The sequence below is a fragment of the Gekko japonicus genome, unplaced genomic scaffold (assembly GCF_001447785.1).
Source record: "Gekko japonicus isolate JY-2015 unplaced genomic scaffold, Gekko_japonicus_V1.1 scaffold696, whole genome shotgun sequence".
Classification (NCBI taxonomy): Eukaryota; Metazoa; Chordata; class Lepidosauria; order Squamata; family Gekkonidae; genus Gekko; species Gekko japonicus.
In genome coordinates, this window is record NW_015161971.1 from 653,026 (window position 1) to 668,871 (window position 15,846).

The following is a 15,846-nucleotide window of genomic DNA, read 5'->3' on the forward strand; positions in this document are numbered from 1 at the left end:
ACATACATGTTTAGCCCTGTACTGTCTGCTTGGATTAGCAACAGCCATATGAGGCGCCAGAGGTGGGGGGACTGTGGCTGGCTCAGTGGTAGAGCATCCGCTTGGCATGCGGAAGGACATGGGGTTCAATCCCCGGCATCTCCAGTTTAAAAAGGACCAGGCAGGAGGGGCTGGGAAAGACCTCCGCCTGAGACCCTGGAGAACTGCTGCCAGCCTGAGTAGACAATGCTGACCTTGATGGACCCAGGGCCTGACTCAGTAGAAGGCAGCTACCTGTATCAGTTCTATTCAGGTCAAGGTTCATGGCTCAGTTGGCAGAGCATCCGCTTGGCATGCGGAAGGACATGGGGTTCAATCCCCGGCATCTCCAGTTTAAAAAGGACCAGGCAGGAGGGGCTGGGAAAGACCTCCGCCTGAGACCCTGGAGAGCTGTAGAGAGGGGCTGTGGCTCAGTGGCAGAGCACCTGCTTGGCATGCAGAAGGCCCCAGGTTCAGTCCCCGGCAGCATCTCCAGTTAAAAAGGACCAGGCAGGAGGTCATGGGAAAGACCTCCGCCTGAGACCCTGGAGAGCGGCTGCCAGTCTGAGGAGGCAATACTGATCTGGATGGACCAAGATGTAACACATCTATTCAGGTCAAGGTTCACGGCTCATTTTGGCAGAGCATCCGCTTGGCATGCAGAAGGTCCCCGGTTCAATCCCCTGACATCTCCAGTTTAAAAAAGGACCAGGCAGGAGGGGATGGGAAAGACCTCCGCCTGAGACCCTGGAGAGCGGCTGCCAATCTGAGTAGACAATACTGCTCTGGATGGACCAAGATGTAACAGATCTATTCAGGTCAAGGTTCACGGCTACAGTTGGCAGAGCATCCGCTTGGCATGCGGAAGGGCCCGAGTTCAATCCCCCGACACCTCCAGTTTAAAAAGGACCAGGCAGGTGATGACGGGAAAGACCTCCGCCTGAGACCCTGGAGAGCGGCTGCCAGTCTGAGCAGGCAATACTGATCTGGATGGACTGAGGGTCTGATTCAGTATGAGGCAGCTTCATGTATACGCTTGAATGAAGAAGAGCACATTTTACTTTAGTTGTGGACTTCCCCTCCCATGGGGGAGGGGGACATCTTTTTTCTCCTGCCTCCCGTTCTAGCTTCAGCTAGCCTTGGCACATCCTCAATACTAGCAGGGTTGGGGGGGAGGTTGGGGGGGCAGCCTGCCCCACGTGCCTGTCTGCCCCTCTCAGCTTATAACACCTTCCTCTTCTCCGCTGCCCCTTAAAACAACTCGGGAGAAGAAACAGAGGTCAAGTCTGCAAAAGAGGTGGAAAGTCCCTGCTCGGTTAGTCCAGGTTCTCCTCCCCTGGGAGAAGAGCTTTCTCACTGGCCCTCGCGGTAGGAAGGAAACTGGGGGACGATGCATCGGAAACAGGTCCGTGCGCTCTCTGACACAGGTGGTGCGTCCTGTCTGCCCTCTGAAGGAAGGGGCAAAGGCGTGAACCGGAGGGCGACTCCTCCGGGAGGGGGAGAGGATCCCATTTGGTTTCTCCCTCCCAGGAAGGAAGCCACCAGAGAGGAGGGGTTGTGCTGGCTGGCGGGCCACATCAGGCCCGCCCCGAAAGGGGTCTGATTGTTCTCCCCCTTGCCAAATGCAGGAGTTTCAACAGTCTGTGTTGTCAGGCAGAAGCCGGTTTAGGAACCCAGAGTCCGTTCCGCAAGCCCTCTTGAGTGGAAAAAAAAAGAAAAAGAGTCTCCGGTTCAGAACGAGTTGATGAAGCTCAAGTAGGCGTTCAAGAAGCCCAACGGGTCTTCCAGCTGCGGGTAGTGGCTGATGTGGTCATCCAGCACGGACACTGTCGATGTCGGAAGCACTTTCCTGCAGAAAGACAGGAAGGGGGGGGGGGTAGAAATAGCAGGCCGGCAGTGTTAAAACCGGGGAGACGGTTTTACCTTTAAAACACTCCCTGTGTACCTAAATTTGGTAGATTTCTGCTGCCACCAGGAATTAAACATTCCAGATCTCTCTCTTTTGGTAGAATGACCAAAAGTCTGGGCACTTCAGAGGACTATGTGGCCCTGAGGAAGGACTATTCTGATTTCTGGGATAAGTCTAAACAAAAAATTATTTAATAAAGAACAAAATATGTTCCTGGTTATTTTGAACTGTTGCTGGAGAAAGGAACTTGTAAATATAACTGGCAAAGCTTGGTGCCACAAACAGTCTCTCAAACTCCCAAATCTCCACTCTGACAGGCTTAGACACTCAGTCTAATCTCTCATATATATATATCCACGCAGGCTGTACTCTTTGTCTTATTCACACAGAATGGACTCAAAATCTCCCACAGTCTCACAGACTATCCTCTCTCTCCAAACTTCAACCACAGAATCACCTCATAGACACCCCTCCTCCCACACTCTCAGTCATCAGCCAATCACATCACACTTGTCTCCCTCTATCACTCTTCTCATATTACTGCAGTCAAACATTTAAAGAAACACACACAAACACCAAAACATGAAATCATTACAGGCAGGTCTCGGGAACAACAGTGGCAGCTGGCGCTGCTGCGACCTCTCATCTCTGCTGTTTCGGCACCAAAGGGGTTGCTGAGTGGCACAAAACTGCCCGTCAAGTATGCCTCATCTAATTTTCACAGAGCCTAGATTCAGGCCTGCCCCCTTTCTTAAAGGTACAGCCCCACAAGAGTAGGTGACCTCTGGGACCCCTTCTAGCTCTGTGTCAAGAAACTGGTCTCCTTTAAGAGAGTGTTTCTGCCTAAGTGTGAGCTTTCTTGACTCTAGAAGTCGTCCCCCCCCCCCCCACCTGCTGGCTTGTTCTCAGAACTGTTGCTTGGGCTGGCAGGAGTGATTAACTTGCAGCGGCTGAGGACTGTCCTCTAAAGCGGTGGACAGCTTGCAATTTAGAGATCTGCCCTGGGAACCGCTTTCTATTGGCTTAAATGGCTTTTCATTCTGCTCTGAGATCTTCAGCTCCACCAGGAAGAAAAAAAATTGCCCCACAAGCCATAAAATCCTGGCTACGGGACTGGTGCAGATAAGGGAATGGAAGTTTGAATTCTCCCAGGGATTATGGAAATCTCTGCACAAAGAAGATGTGCGTATTGGTGACCTCTAGGATCTTCTAACTCTGTGTCAAGAAACTGGCCTCCTTTAAGAGTGTTTTTCTGCCTAAGTGTGAGCTTTCTTGACTACAGAAGTCACCGCCCCCACCTGCCGGCTTGTTCTCAGAACTGTTGCTTGGGCTGGCAGAAGTGATTAACTTGCAGCAGCGGAGGACTGTCCTCTAAAGCGGTGGACAGCTTGCAATTTAGAGTTCTACCCTGGTCACCACTTTCTATGGGCTTAAATGGCTTTTCCTTTCTGCACTGGGAATTTGCCCCACAAGCCACCAAATCCTGGCTACGGGCCTGCCTCGATTTAACTAGATTGTGGCTCTTCAGATATATGCCGTCCACTCACTCTTCTCCCACGACGGCAAATTAGGGTGCGTCGCCATGTTGGTGTGAAGCCGGGGTGGCCAGACTCGCTTAAGGTAAGAGCCACATGGAATAAAGATCGGCTGTTTGAGGGCCACAAGACATGAACAAATATTACACGTTTTTTACTGGGAAATATGCAGATTTGCTTTTCATGAACATTAAACGAGACTGCCAAAACCAGTATCAAAAGCGGTAAAAGCAGATATTGATGATATTGATCTGTCCAATGATATTTGTTTGCTAATGATATTTCGCTCTCCCAGCTGCCCTGCCGGGAGCCGCACAATATGTATGGAGAAGAGAGAAGAGGAGGCTGGATTTATACCCCATGGCCCCTCACTACCCAAAGGTGTCTCAGAGCGGCTTACAAACTCCTCTCCCTTCCCCTCCCCACCACAGACACCCTGTGAGGCAGGTGGGGCTGAGAGAGCTCTTTCCAGGACTGCCCTTGAGAGAACAGCTCTGAGGGAAATATGGCTTGCCCAAGGTCCATCCTCCAGCAGCTGCGAGTGGAGGAGTGGGGAATCAAACCCGATTCTCCCAGATTAGAGTCCGTGCACTTAACCACGACACCAAAAATGGCTGTGTGAAAGAAGAAGAGATTGGATTTATACCCCGCCCTTCACTACCCAAAGGAGTCTCAGAGCGGCTCACAAACTCCTTTCCCTTCCCCTCCCCACCACAGACACCCGGTGAGGTAGGCAGGGCTGAGAGAACTCTTGACAGAAACTGCTCTTTTTTCAAGAATAGCTCTTGTCAGAACTACGGCTTGCCCAAGGTCATCTAGCCAGGCGCAACTGGAGGAGTTGCGCACTTAACCACCACACCAAAAATGTTATCATTTGCCTCTGCACAGTAAACTCTCTTCTGGCCAGAACAAGGCTTACTTGTAGAGCTGAAGAAACTCGGGATACGGATTCACAGGGTCCAGCGGTCCATAAATCAGATGCACTGCGGGACAAAAAGAACGGCGTTTGTAAGAGCGGGCATAAACCGGATAAATATCTTCGCTTTCGGGGCAAAGATGCTGAGCCCGTTCTGCCCCCACCCAGCTCTGAGACGCTTGCCTTTGTCACACAGAAGAAGAAGAAGCAGAGATTGGATTTATACCCCACCCTTCACTCGGAGTCTCAGAGCGGTTTACAATCTCCTTCCCCTTCCCCTCCCCACAACAGACACCCTGTGGGGTAGGTGGGGCTGAGAGAACTCTGACAGAACTGCTCCTGAGAGAACAGCTCTGAGAGAACTTGTGACTGATCCAAGGTCATCCAGCCAGGTGCAAGTGGAGGAGTGTGGAATCAAACCCGGTTCTCCCAGATTAGAGTCCGCACACTTAACCACCACACAAAACTGGCTGGAAAATGGAGTTGCAAGAACACCCCCCCCCCGGCATGGTGTCCCTTCCCCGGAAGAGAACTGTCTCGTACTCACAAGGGACAGAGGTGGATTTCAGGGCCCCGACCCAGCGGTCTCTGTGCTGCTTCCGTTGGTTGATGTACTGTAAAATACTGAAGGAGCAAACGGACATGTCAGGATCGGAGTCCGGGAGCAGAAGCGTCGATCGTGCTATCAAAGTAGCCAATTCACAGCAGAAAGGCCTGCACGTTTGAAGCCCAGCACCCGTAAAGGGGTCAAGACGGCCCGTCTGGTCCATCGGACAGCTCTTCGTTTACGACCCTTTTCTATGCCGCCTCTCCAGAGCCCCTGCTGGAGGCGGCTTACAAAGTAAAATACCGTAGAACGTCAAAGAGCAGGGGAACAATCAACAAAACTATTAAAAACAGCCAGAGCATCAGAACAGGAAAAGCAAAGCACAGTTAACAGCTTCAAATGCGTTTCATCAAACAGTTCACGGGTGCCCAGCGCAGAGCCTTTTCGGTGGTGGCTCCGAACCCTCTCCGGAAGTGATCGGAACAGTCACCCCTCTTGCAAGCGTTCCGGGGGGGGGGGGAGGTCTAGATCGATTTTTTTTATAGACGTTCTTTTCGGTCCGTTTGTCCCCGGCGCCGCGATAGCGTTCATGAAGCATCCACGCATTACCCCCTTCCGAGAGAAATGTTAATCGTGTTCGCGAGGAGGATCCTGTACCGCACGTTCATCCTAGATGAACGGCCACAGCCCCAGGCTTGTAATGACAGGAAAGGGGTTCATGCTGCCCAGGGCTTTTTTTGTAGAAAAAGCCCAGCAGGAACTCATTAGCCTAATAGGCCACACCCAATAGCAGAAACTCATTAGCATATTGGGCCACACCCCTGACAGCACAGCCCATTAGCATATCAGGCCGCACCCCCATGTTACCAGAAGTGTGGTCATCCAGCCACACCCACCTTTCCCTTCTTATTCTGTTTACCTTGTTTGTGGTCAAAACCCAGGGGCTTTTTTTGTAGCAGGATCTCCTTTGCATGTTAGGCCACACACCCCAAAAGTAGCCAATCCGAATGAGTCTCTGCTGTTGGGTGTGGCCTATTATGCTAATGAGTTCCGGCTGGGCGTGGCCAACTCGGGAGCCAGCCGGAACTCCGTTCCTGTGCGTTCCTGCCCCCAAAATAGCCCTGATGCTGCCCATGGGAACTCTGCTGACATGAGTCTCTCCCAGGCTGAAGTTAACACTTTTGTACGGCTCAGAAACCCACCTTTCTCCCACATGTCCAGGCACCCCCAGGCTATGCAGAACTCATGCACAACTGTCTGGGTTTCTTTGCCATCTTCTAAAAATATTTCATGCCTCCTTCCCCCAACTTGTGTCGGTATTCCAGCCGTTCGGTTCCTCTGTTGCTGTGACAGCTCAATGGAACTGCCATAGTCAGACGCAGTCTACCTCTGCAGGCGGGTTGTTGGGGGAGGGCTACAAGAGAGGGCGGCCCTGGCCTCCATACGCAGCTGGTCTGCCTACTGGGATGTCTGGTTGTCCACTGCAGGAAACAGGAGACTGGCCTAGATGGACCACGGGGCTGATCCAGCAGGGCTCTTCCGGTGGTCACCTTTAGCCTAAGCTGCAGTGCAGCCGGATTTTATCTGCCTCTCCACGACGCCATCTGTTGATCCAGCTGCTGCATAGCTCTGGGAGACAAAGGGGGCACAGTATCCAGGAGCAGCACACACGGAGTAGAAGGATTTCCTGCCTTGGCAGAGAAGCTCCCCAAAGACCTGAGAGACATTCATGGCTTCTTTCATTTCCCTCCTGCGTTGAAGGTGGGGTATGTCTAACTCATATCCTGATCGCCGCTTTGGGATCAGGAAGGGATTTTCCTTTGGGTCAAATCGGCCCAAGGATCCTGTTTTCTTTTGCGGCTTTTTGCCTGCATTAGAATAACAAAGTTGGGAGGGACTCCTGGGTCATCTAGTCCAACCCCCTGCACAAGGCAGGAAACTCACAACTACCGCCCCCCTCCTCAACGCCCCCCAGTGACCCCTGCTGCATGCACAGAAGATGGCAAAAAACCCCTCCAGGATCCCCGGCCAAACTGGCTTGGAGAACAATTGCTTCCTGGCCCCGAGAACCATTGCTTCCTGGCTCGAAAGTGGTGATGGACATTTCCCTGGGTGTGTAAAAAAAGGACCATGGGAACGAAGCGCTGGTGGCAAGCTTTCCTGCCCTCCCACTCATGATCTGCCTCAGTTCACAGAATCAGCAGGGCCGGCTTACTCACTAGGCGAACTAGGTGATCGCCTAGAGCGGGCTGGCCCTTAGGGGCGCCAAACTGCACCCGGCCCCGTACTCTAGGAGTTTTTTGATTATTTGTGTTTTTCACTCTTCCTAAAATGCATTTATTTTTGAAAAATGGTGGGCGCACGGGAGGGTGGGGGGGGCGCCAGAAGGGATCCTCGCCCAGGGTGCAAAATAAGCTGGGGCCAGCCCTGTTGCTGTCAGAGGGCCATCTACACTCTGCTTCAAAACCTCCAAAGAAGGAGGGTGCGGGGGGGCTGGACTAGATGACCCTTGGGTTCCCCTTCCAGCTCTATGTTCCACAAGAACCTCTCTCCTCATCTGGGACTTTTAACTGAATTCACACACACGCACACCCTTCCAGGTTACTCCAGGTGACTGTAACAGGACCCAGCAGAAGAGCTCATTTGCAGCTACCGACACAAAGCGAAGAACTCTGTCCCTGAAACAGGATAGTCGAGCTGCTGGGTCTCCTGAAAGGAGGGCTTGAGTCTGGAGAAAACAGAGCCACGGGCCGGGGACACGGGAGGTTCTAAATGCTTAAATGGCACACGGGACATTCGATTCTGGCTTCCTTGGAGAGGGCCGCGCTTGGCGGAAAATGGAGTCCTGTTCGCTGCAACAAAAGATTCAGGGCTGAGATGCTGGCAGAAGGAAGGGCCCCCAACCCCGCAGCGCTCCCAGCGCCTTCACTTTCCAAAGAACCGGGCTTTGTCCGACGAAGGGATAGAGGAGAAGAGGAAGAGATTAGATTTATACCCCGTCTTCCCTCAGTCTCAGAGGGGCTTACAGTCTCCTTTCCCTTCCCACCACAGACACCCTGGGTGCGGTCAGACGGGCCGCTTAGTCTGCTTTCGGCCCACCTCGGAAACGGATTTTATCTGCGCGATCACACGGTCAACAGCTGCCTCCCGTCCCCAGCCGTCGCTTTCTGGCTCAAAACCGCTTTAACCCGGAGTATTTTGATACCAGGTCCCCAAGTGGTGTTTTCCTGATTCTCCGGTTTCAGCTGCACTTTTCTGACGTTTCATCGCTCTTGCGGTGTCGAGCCACTTCCGGCTTAAACCCCCTCCCCGCTCGAAAGCTGCCCAAGGCTTCCTCTTTCCCCCCGCCATTTTTTAAAAAGCGTTGGCGGTGTGCGCAAAGGCGGAGCTCCGCCACCGCGTTATTAAAAACGATGTTTAAACGGTGCCTAGTTTTAGCGTTTAGACGAATTCGGGATCTCACGGAGGTCGTTTTCAGCAGTAAACGTTTAAAGGGAAGCGTTCCTTTAAAGTTTAAAGGGAAGCGTTCCTTTAAAGTTTAAAGGGAAGCATTACAGCAGTCGGGTTGGAGTGGACGCACGCGCAGAAATTTCAGTTCTACAGATGGCGGCCTGTGCGCATGACCAAACTGAGAGAGAGAGAAACAGCGACGCACGCTCCCGCATGTAGACGGCGGGGAGCGATGTGGCTGTGCAGCGATCCGGAACAAGGAGGTGAGTGTGATTGCGAAGCCAATGTTGGATCAGGCCAATGGCCCATCCAGTCCAACACTCTGTCACACAGTGGCCAAAAATACCAGGTGCCATCAGGAGGTCCAGCAGTGGGGCCAGGACACCAGAAGCCCTCCCACTGTTGCCCCCCCCGGCACCAAGAATACCTACCGGGCTTGCGTGGCGGCGGCGGCAGGCAGGCAGGGAGGGAGGGAGGGAGGGGAAGGACCGGCCTCGCCGCCGCCGCCTTCTGGGAGCCGGCGGGCGGCCGAAGACCGGCCTCGCCGCCGCCTCCTCCTCCTCTTTGGAGCCGGCTGGCCTGCCGGCCGGGCAGGCGAACACGCGAGCGAGGGGGAGGGCGGGGAAGGACCGGCCTCGCCGCCGCCTTTTGGGAGCCGGCCGGCAGGGGGGGGAGATGGAGGGGGTGGAGGACAGGGGGGAACCAGCAGGATGGGGGGGTACTTACCTCCTCCTGCTGCTTCCTCCTCTGCCTCCCTCCCCCCCCCGCGAGTATCGCGGCTCCCCCCTTGTGCTTATCTAATTCCCTCTTGAAGCAGTCCAGGATTGTAGCCGCCCACACCTCCCGTGGCAGTGAATCCCATGTGTTCATCGCTCTTTGGACTTCCTTTTATCTGTTCTGCACTAGCTACAGCTTCCGAACAATCTTCAAGGGCAGCCCCAACGACATACTTTTAGAACTCCTCCACTGAAAGGAGCCAAGTTGAATACGGCCCAATTGGCAAGCCGCTGCCTGCTGCGAAGACCGTCGCCCACTATCCCTTATTTAAAAGAAATCCCACTTATTGGAGAGGTGACTGAATGGAACGGTCACTCCTCGCTTAGTTCCACAGTGAGCTTCAGAGCTGACCGTTATCTTTGCACTGCTGATCCAGCAGCCTTACCTGTCTAATACGAGGTTTCCGTCGTTGGTTCGGACGGCCGTCCACATGTCCCAGTATTCCGCTTCCGAGGGCTGGGTGTAAGGGCCAAAGACGGCCCCCAGCCTGCAAGAGTCCAGAGAAACAGGAAGATCGCTGCAGAAACGCTAAGAGACTCACCCGGTGGTGGGCCCTGAGGTTTCGCTCTTGATTTTGTTGCTTGGGGGAGGGTCTTTATAACAAAGTTGAAGGGTTCCTACTTCGAAAACAGACGAGTTCAACTTACCCTCTCGCAAAGACGTAGTAGTTTGCTAGCCGGGTGATGATGGGGGTTAGAAGGCCGCCGTCTTTGAGAATCTTGAGGAAAGACAAAAAAAAAAAAAAGAGAGAGGCGATGAACGAGTAACTCCCTCTACACTGTGGAGTCTTGTGAGCAAAAATTCTACTTTGTGAGCTACTGGCATTAAACTTGTGAGCAGATGATTTGGGCTGCTGTATACATTGGTTTGCTCTGGAGCCCTCCTTCCTGAGCTGAGGCAAAAAGGTGTGTGAAAGAGTAAAAAAGAGTGTGAAAAAGAGACATGAGAGCTCATGGTGGCAGAAACACCCCACCCCACGCTTATTTTCCTGGTAATTCCTGGACTTACTTCCTTCTAAATGGCAGGCAAGTTTCACAGGAAGAGAAATTACACAGCAAGTGATTAAAAGGTGGGATTTGCTGCTAGAGGATGTAGTGAGGGCCACAGGCACAGATGGCTAGAAAAGAGGATTAGACGGATTATTCGCCGAGGACAGGTCTATCAGTGGCTACATGGTGACTGAGGGGAAACTCCACATTCAGAGGCACTAAGCCTCTGAATTCCAGTGCCAGGAGACAATATCAGGGGAAAGCCTCGGCCTCTTTGCCCTGTTGCTGGCCCTCCAGAGGAACTGGCTGGCCACCGCGTGAGACAGGATGCTGGACTGGATGGACCCTCACTGGTCTGATCCAGCAGGGCTCCTCTGATGTTCTTAAGAAGGCCTCAGCCTCCCTGCCCTGTTGTCGGCCCTCTACAGGACCTGGTTGGCCAATGAGTGATACAGGATGCTGGACTAGATGGACCCTCACTGGTCTGATCCAGCAGGGCTCTTAGGTGACAGGCAGAGCAACCAACCACAGTTCGGAAAATAATACATCCAACAGATTAAAAAAACCTTGAATCCACCTCCGTTCTCGACATGAAGCACAAAGAAAGTAAAACAGATATTTCACCAATGCCACTTACCTTCTGGATGAACCGGGGGTAGTGAGTTTCCGGGAAAATTCCTGCAAGTGATTACAGAAGAGAAGAGAAGAGGGTAAAGGGCTCGGTCGCGCTGTTTCTCCGTGCCACAAAAGCAGTCAGCCAAAGGGTTTGTGGTCAGCCACTTTTCTGATTCCCGGCACACACGTTCAAAGCTAACTTTGTGTCTCTGCTGTCCCAAAGTGACCCAAACTACGTAATTAGCACATAAAAAGCGTTGGTTGGGATTCGAAAATCCTGGCTCACCCCCCCCCAAAAAAGCCTCCCCACTCCTGGATTCTCAAAGCTTTCAGGACTAACCCCCCCCCCCACTTCAGACATTTCTGCCTTAACAGAACCTCTGCGGTTGTCAACATTCTGTGCCTTCTGAAGATTACTCAGTCCTCATAAAACCATTCAGAGAGGTATTTCTTTGGTTTAATTTACAGAGTCCTGTTTTTGGTACACCCTGACATGGGTGGACCAGGTTATCCAGATCTTGCTAGAACCCGGAAGCTAAGCAGGGTCAGTCCTGGTTAGGACTTGGAGGGGAGACCACCAAGGAAGTCCAGGGTTGCTACGCCGAGGAAGGCGACGACAAACCACCTCTGAACCTCTCTTGCATTGACCAGGACGGCCCAGGCTAGATTGGTGTCATCAGATCCCAGAAGCTAAGCAGGGTCAGCCCTGGTTCGTACTTGGATGGGAGACCACCACGGAAGTCCATGGTTGCTACGCAGAGGAAGGCATTGACAAACCACCTCTGAACCTCTCTTGCATTGACCCAGATGGCCCAGGCTAGCTTGATCTCATCAGATCTCAAAAGCTAAGCAGGGTCGGCCCTGGTTAGGACTTGGAGGGGAGTCCACTGAGGAAGTCCATGGTTGCTACACAGAGGAAGGCAATGACAAACCACCTCTGTATGTCTTCTGCACTGACCCAGATGGCAGGGACTACCTTGTGTTGGATACTGTAACTCTGCAAACAAGAGGATCTGGTAGAGAAAGGGTTAAGAGGTAGGTGGGGCTGAGAGAGCCCTTTCAAGAACTGCCCTTGAGAGAACAGCTCTCAAGGGCAGTTCTAGAAAGAGCTCTCTCAGCCCCACCTACCTCACAAGGGGTCTATTGTGGGGAGGGGAAGGGAAAGGAACTTGTAAGCCACTCTGAGACTTTGTGTGAAGGGCGGGGTATACATCCAATCTCCTCATCTTCTTCTTCTCCCACCTCCTGACCTCAGCAGGGTATAATGACAGAGTCCACTGTTTTCTCCAGAGGAACTGATCTCTGCTACCTGAAGAGCAGTTGTAATTGTGAGTGATCTGTAGCCCTCACCTGGAGATTGGCAGCAATTGTTACCCAGGACAAAATGGCTGGTTTGGAGGGGGGGGTCTATGGCATTCTACCTGTCTGAGGTCCCACCCCTCTGCAAACCCCACCCTCTCCAGGCTCCACCCCTCAAATCCCCAGGAATTTGTCAGCATGTAGTTGGCAACCCCATCTCCTTCCCAGCTAGCCACCAACCTACCATTATCTGCCCCTTTGACTTCAGCTGACTTCTGCCCTCCCTTCTGCAGAGCAGTTGTAATTCTGAGTGCTCTCCAGCCCTCACCTGGAGTTTGGCAACAATGGTTCCCTATGTGGGACTGACTGGTTTGGAGGGTGGAGTCTATGGCAGTGTACCTGTCTGAGGTCCCACCCCTCCTCAAACCTCACCCTCTTCAGGCTCCATCCCTCAAGTCTCCAGGAATTTCCCATCTGGAGTTGGCAACCCTATCAGGATTGGCCCCAATGTGTTTTCTCCCAAAGGCCAAAGTAGGTGACAGGACCAAGCTTAGTTGCCTACCAACAGGCACTGAGGGGAATGTAGGGTTGCCAGCTCTAAGGAGGGAAATACCTGGAGGTTTGGGGGGTGGATTCTGTAGAGGGCAGCATTGGGGGGGGGGCGGAAGGACTCAGCAGGTATAATGTCATAGGGTCTACCCTCCAAAGCAGCCATTTTCTCCAGGGGAACTGATCTCTGTCATCTGGAGATCAATTGTAACAGTGGGAGTATAAAAACGGAGATGAGCACCGCAACCCTAGAGTCAGACTCGACTGGCTTTCGAGCAAGGGAACCTTTACCTAGCTAATATTTATTGGTCAAAATTAAAACATACTCTAAATCTGGGGTTTATAGAATAAACACGTCAGATGAAACTAAATAATCAGGAGTAATTCCATTCTGTGTCATGTAACTCATGACTGGAAACCATTTCTCAACAAAAGTTGATTGATAGTTTTTATGTTCAAGTTCTAACAGTGTGATTTCTTCCCTAACCCAGTAACTTGATCTGGTCAGATCTTAGAAAGTAAGCAGGGCCGGCCCTGGTCAGTACTTGCACGGGAGACCACCGAGGGAGTCCAGAAGTCCCTAAGCAAAGCCAGGCAATGGCAAACCTGTGATTCACGGTAACAGAAGGTGGTGGCAGCTACAAGCATGGACGGCTTCAAGAGGGAATTAGATAAGCACAAGAAGGGGGACTCACGATACTCACGGGGGGGGAGAGACGCTCCACGGGAGAAGCAGCCGCAGGTAAGCCTTCTCCCCTGTTCCCCCCCGGCACCCCCGCGAGGCCTGACCTCAGCCCGCCAAACTTCTCCCCCTTAGCAGCGGCGGCGCTTCGCTGGCCCACCGAACTTCCCTCCCCCGCCAGCGGCGGCGGCGCTTCGCTGGCCCGCCGAGCTTTCCCCCTTCCCCTCTTGGCGGCGGCGGCAAGGCCTTGCTGGCCCGCCAAACTTTCTCCTTCCTCTCCCCAGGCGGCAGCGGCGGCAGCGAGGCCTCGCCGGTCGATCAAGCCTTCTTGACCCACCCCTCCCGCCGCCATCGAAGCCATTCCAAGAGCGTTCCCTGCGCATGTGCGGTGGACGCTCTTTTTCTTTTTGGGGGATTTCACTATCCCCCCTATAGTTTTTTATAGTTTTTAGATTTTTCTGCACATCTGGGAATTGCCCCAGATGTGCAGGAAAATCTCCCTGCCCTCCAGGTGCCCCCGATGTGCGGATTTAGATATCCGCACGCAGGGGGCGCCTTTGCTATTAGATATATAGATATGGAGCAGAGGTTCATTAGTAGCTATTAGCCACAAGGGATAGACAGGAACTCTCCATCTGGGGCAAGGGATGCTCTGTATTCTGGGTGCTTCGGGGGGGGGGTCAACAGTGGGAGGACTCCTCATGTCCTGGCCCCACTGCTGGACCTCCTGATGGCACCTGGTATTTTTTGGCCACTGTGTGACAGAGTGTTGGACGGGATGGGCCACTGGCCTGATCCAACATTGGCCTCTCTTATGTTCTTAAAGCATCTCTGTTCATCTCTTACCTTGAAAACCCTACGGGGTCCCCGTTCGCTGGCTGCAACCTGACGGCCATTCCTGCCCCCAAATGATTTTTTTAAAAGGAACAGACAAAACGAACGAAGGGGGATTCTTTGCAATAAATACTTTTACCTCCGTTTGACAGGCACAGACTGTTGATGAGGACGCTCCCCGTTTTGTTCTGCTCGTACCTGGGGCGGGAAGGGCAAAGGGAAGGCGTAAGACGGAGCTCAACTCACACCGCATTTCGTTGCACTTTGGACTACCTGGATAAGCGATGGGCCCTCCCTGTGCACGGTAGCTGTAGAAAAGAGCCAGAGTCCAAAAGCACCTTAAAAGACGTAACAAAATTTGTGGCAGGGGAGGAGCTTTCACGAGTCACGGCTCACTTCTTCGTTAAGGTGCTCCTGGACTCTGGCTAGAGATGTGAAGGCCCGGAAAAAAAACGGAAAAATTCGGGGGGGAAACGGGTTTTTTCCATTTTTTTTCCTGAAGCCTTTTCGGTTTTTTCCAAAAAATTGGAAAAATTGAAAAAAGAAAAGAAAAGGAAAAAAATGATTATGGAACGTTTTATTTTAACATGATGAATAAAATATTTTAAGAAAAGGTGTTCAAATATTTTCCAAATCATTTCTAATATATATATATATGGTATCAGATTGATCTAATGTCTGTGCACTGAGGACAAGCAAACTGAACTCTCCAATGCAAGAACAAGATGCATTTCTTCCCTTAAGGGGTGCTGTTGTCACAAGAAAAGAAAAAGGGTTCAATTTTGTTTTTGTATATGGGCGGGTATTCTGCTTGTAATAATTGTTTGGATACACTATTATTTTTAACATGCTAGTTGTGATAATTTCATGCCAAGTAAAAATGTCCATAGTCATATTTTATGTTCCTAAAGTAACAGAATGACTTTCAATCTAGAAAAGACAAAAGAAATGCTAATGTAGCATTTTTTCAATTTTTCCGAAAATTTCCGTTTCCCCCCCCAAAAAACCGGGAAAAAACGGGTTTTTTTCTGAGCTTCAAAATTTCCGGAAATTTTACATCTCTAACTCCGGATCTTTTCTGCTGCCACAGACAGACTGACACGGCGACCCAACTTGATCTGTCTCCACGGGAGGCGCCATATTTAGCCGTGCAGAACGGAAATCCATCAGCCTTGTGAAGAAACTTGCACGGGTACAAACAGACACCGTCTTTCTCACCCAATGCAGAAGACTTAACATTATACCAAAGGGACTGAAGACGTGAGAAGTGACTCACGAAAGCTCCGCCCCTGCCACGAATTTTCCTAGTCTTTTATTTTAAGGTGCTCCTGGACTCTTGCTCTTGTCTGCGGCTACAGACAGACTCACACTCCGACCCATCTTGATCTCTCTCCCTGCAAGCAGTTTACCCAGGGGTCATTTCCTACGGACCGGAGCTCCGGCAGTAAGGAGCCTAGGAGGCGGGCACATGTAACAAGCCCCACCCCCCTGCTCCCAGCAGCCCTCAGTCAGGCCATGAGGAGAAAAAGTTGCAGAGCCCCCTCCCCCTGCTTTCAGGTACAAGCTCTCACTCCTCTGTAAGGGCAGATCTGCGTGTCCCCCCCTCCATAGCTAGCAATCCAGTGGCACCTTTAAGACCAAGTTTTATTCAGGTACAAGCTCTCCCTCCTCTGTGAGGGCAGATCTGCACGTTCCCCCCCAAAGCTAGCAATCTTCAACCGACCAC

General features: G+C 52.1%; 1 protein-coding gene across 1 annotated transcript in view; it reads right to left on the minus strand.

Annotated features, from left to right (window-relative positions):
* Nucleotides 1-1,048: 1,048 nt before the first annotated feature.
* Nucleotides 1,049-15,846, minus strand: part of MEST — a 27,664-nt gene continuing 12,866 nt past the window's right edge. The window contains exons 6-12 of the mRNA XM_015429679.1: nt 14,260-14,318; nt 10,779-10,819; nt 9,800-9,870; nt 9,538-9,639; nt 4,926-5,002; nt 4,382-4,445; nt 1,049-1,867 (exon numbers count right to left, since the gene is read on the minus strand). Of these exons, the coding sequence (XP_015285165.1) occupies nt 1,750-1,867; nt 4,382-4,445; nt 4,926-5,002; nt 9,538-9,639; nt 9,800-9,870; nt 10,779-10,819; nt 14,260-14,318 (532 nt within the window). The 3' untranslated portion in view covers nt 1,049-1,749. The remainder of the gene's footprint in view (nt 1,868-4,381; nt 4,446-4,925; nt 5,003-9,537; nt 9,640-9,799; nt 9,871-10,778; nt 10,820-14,259; nt 14,319-15,846) is intronic.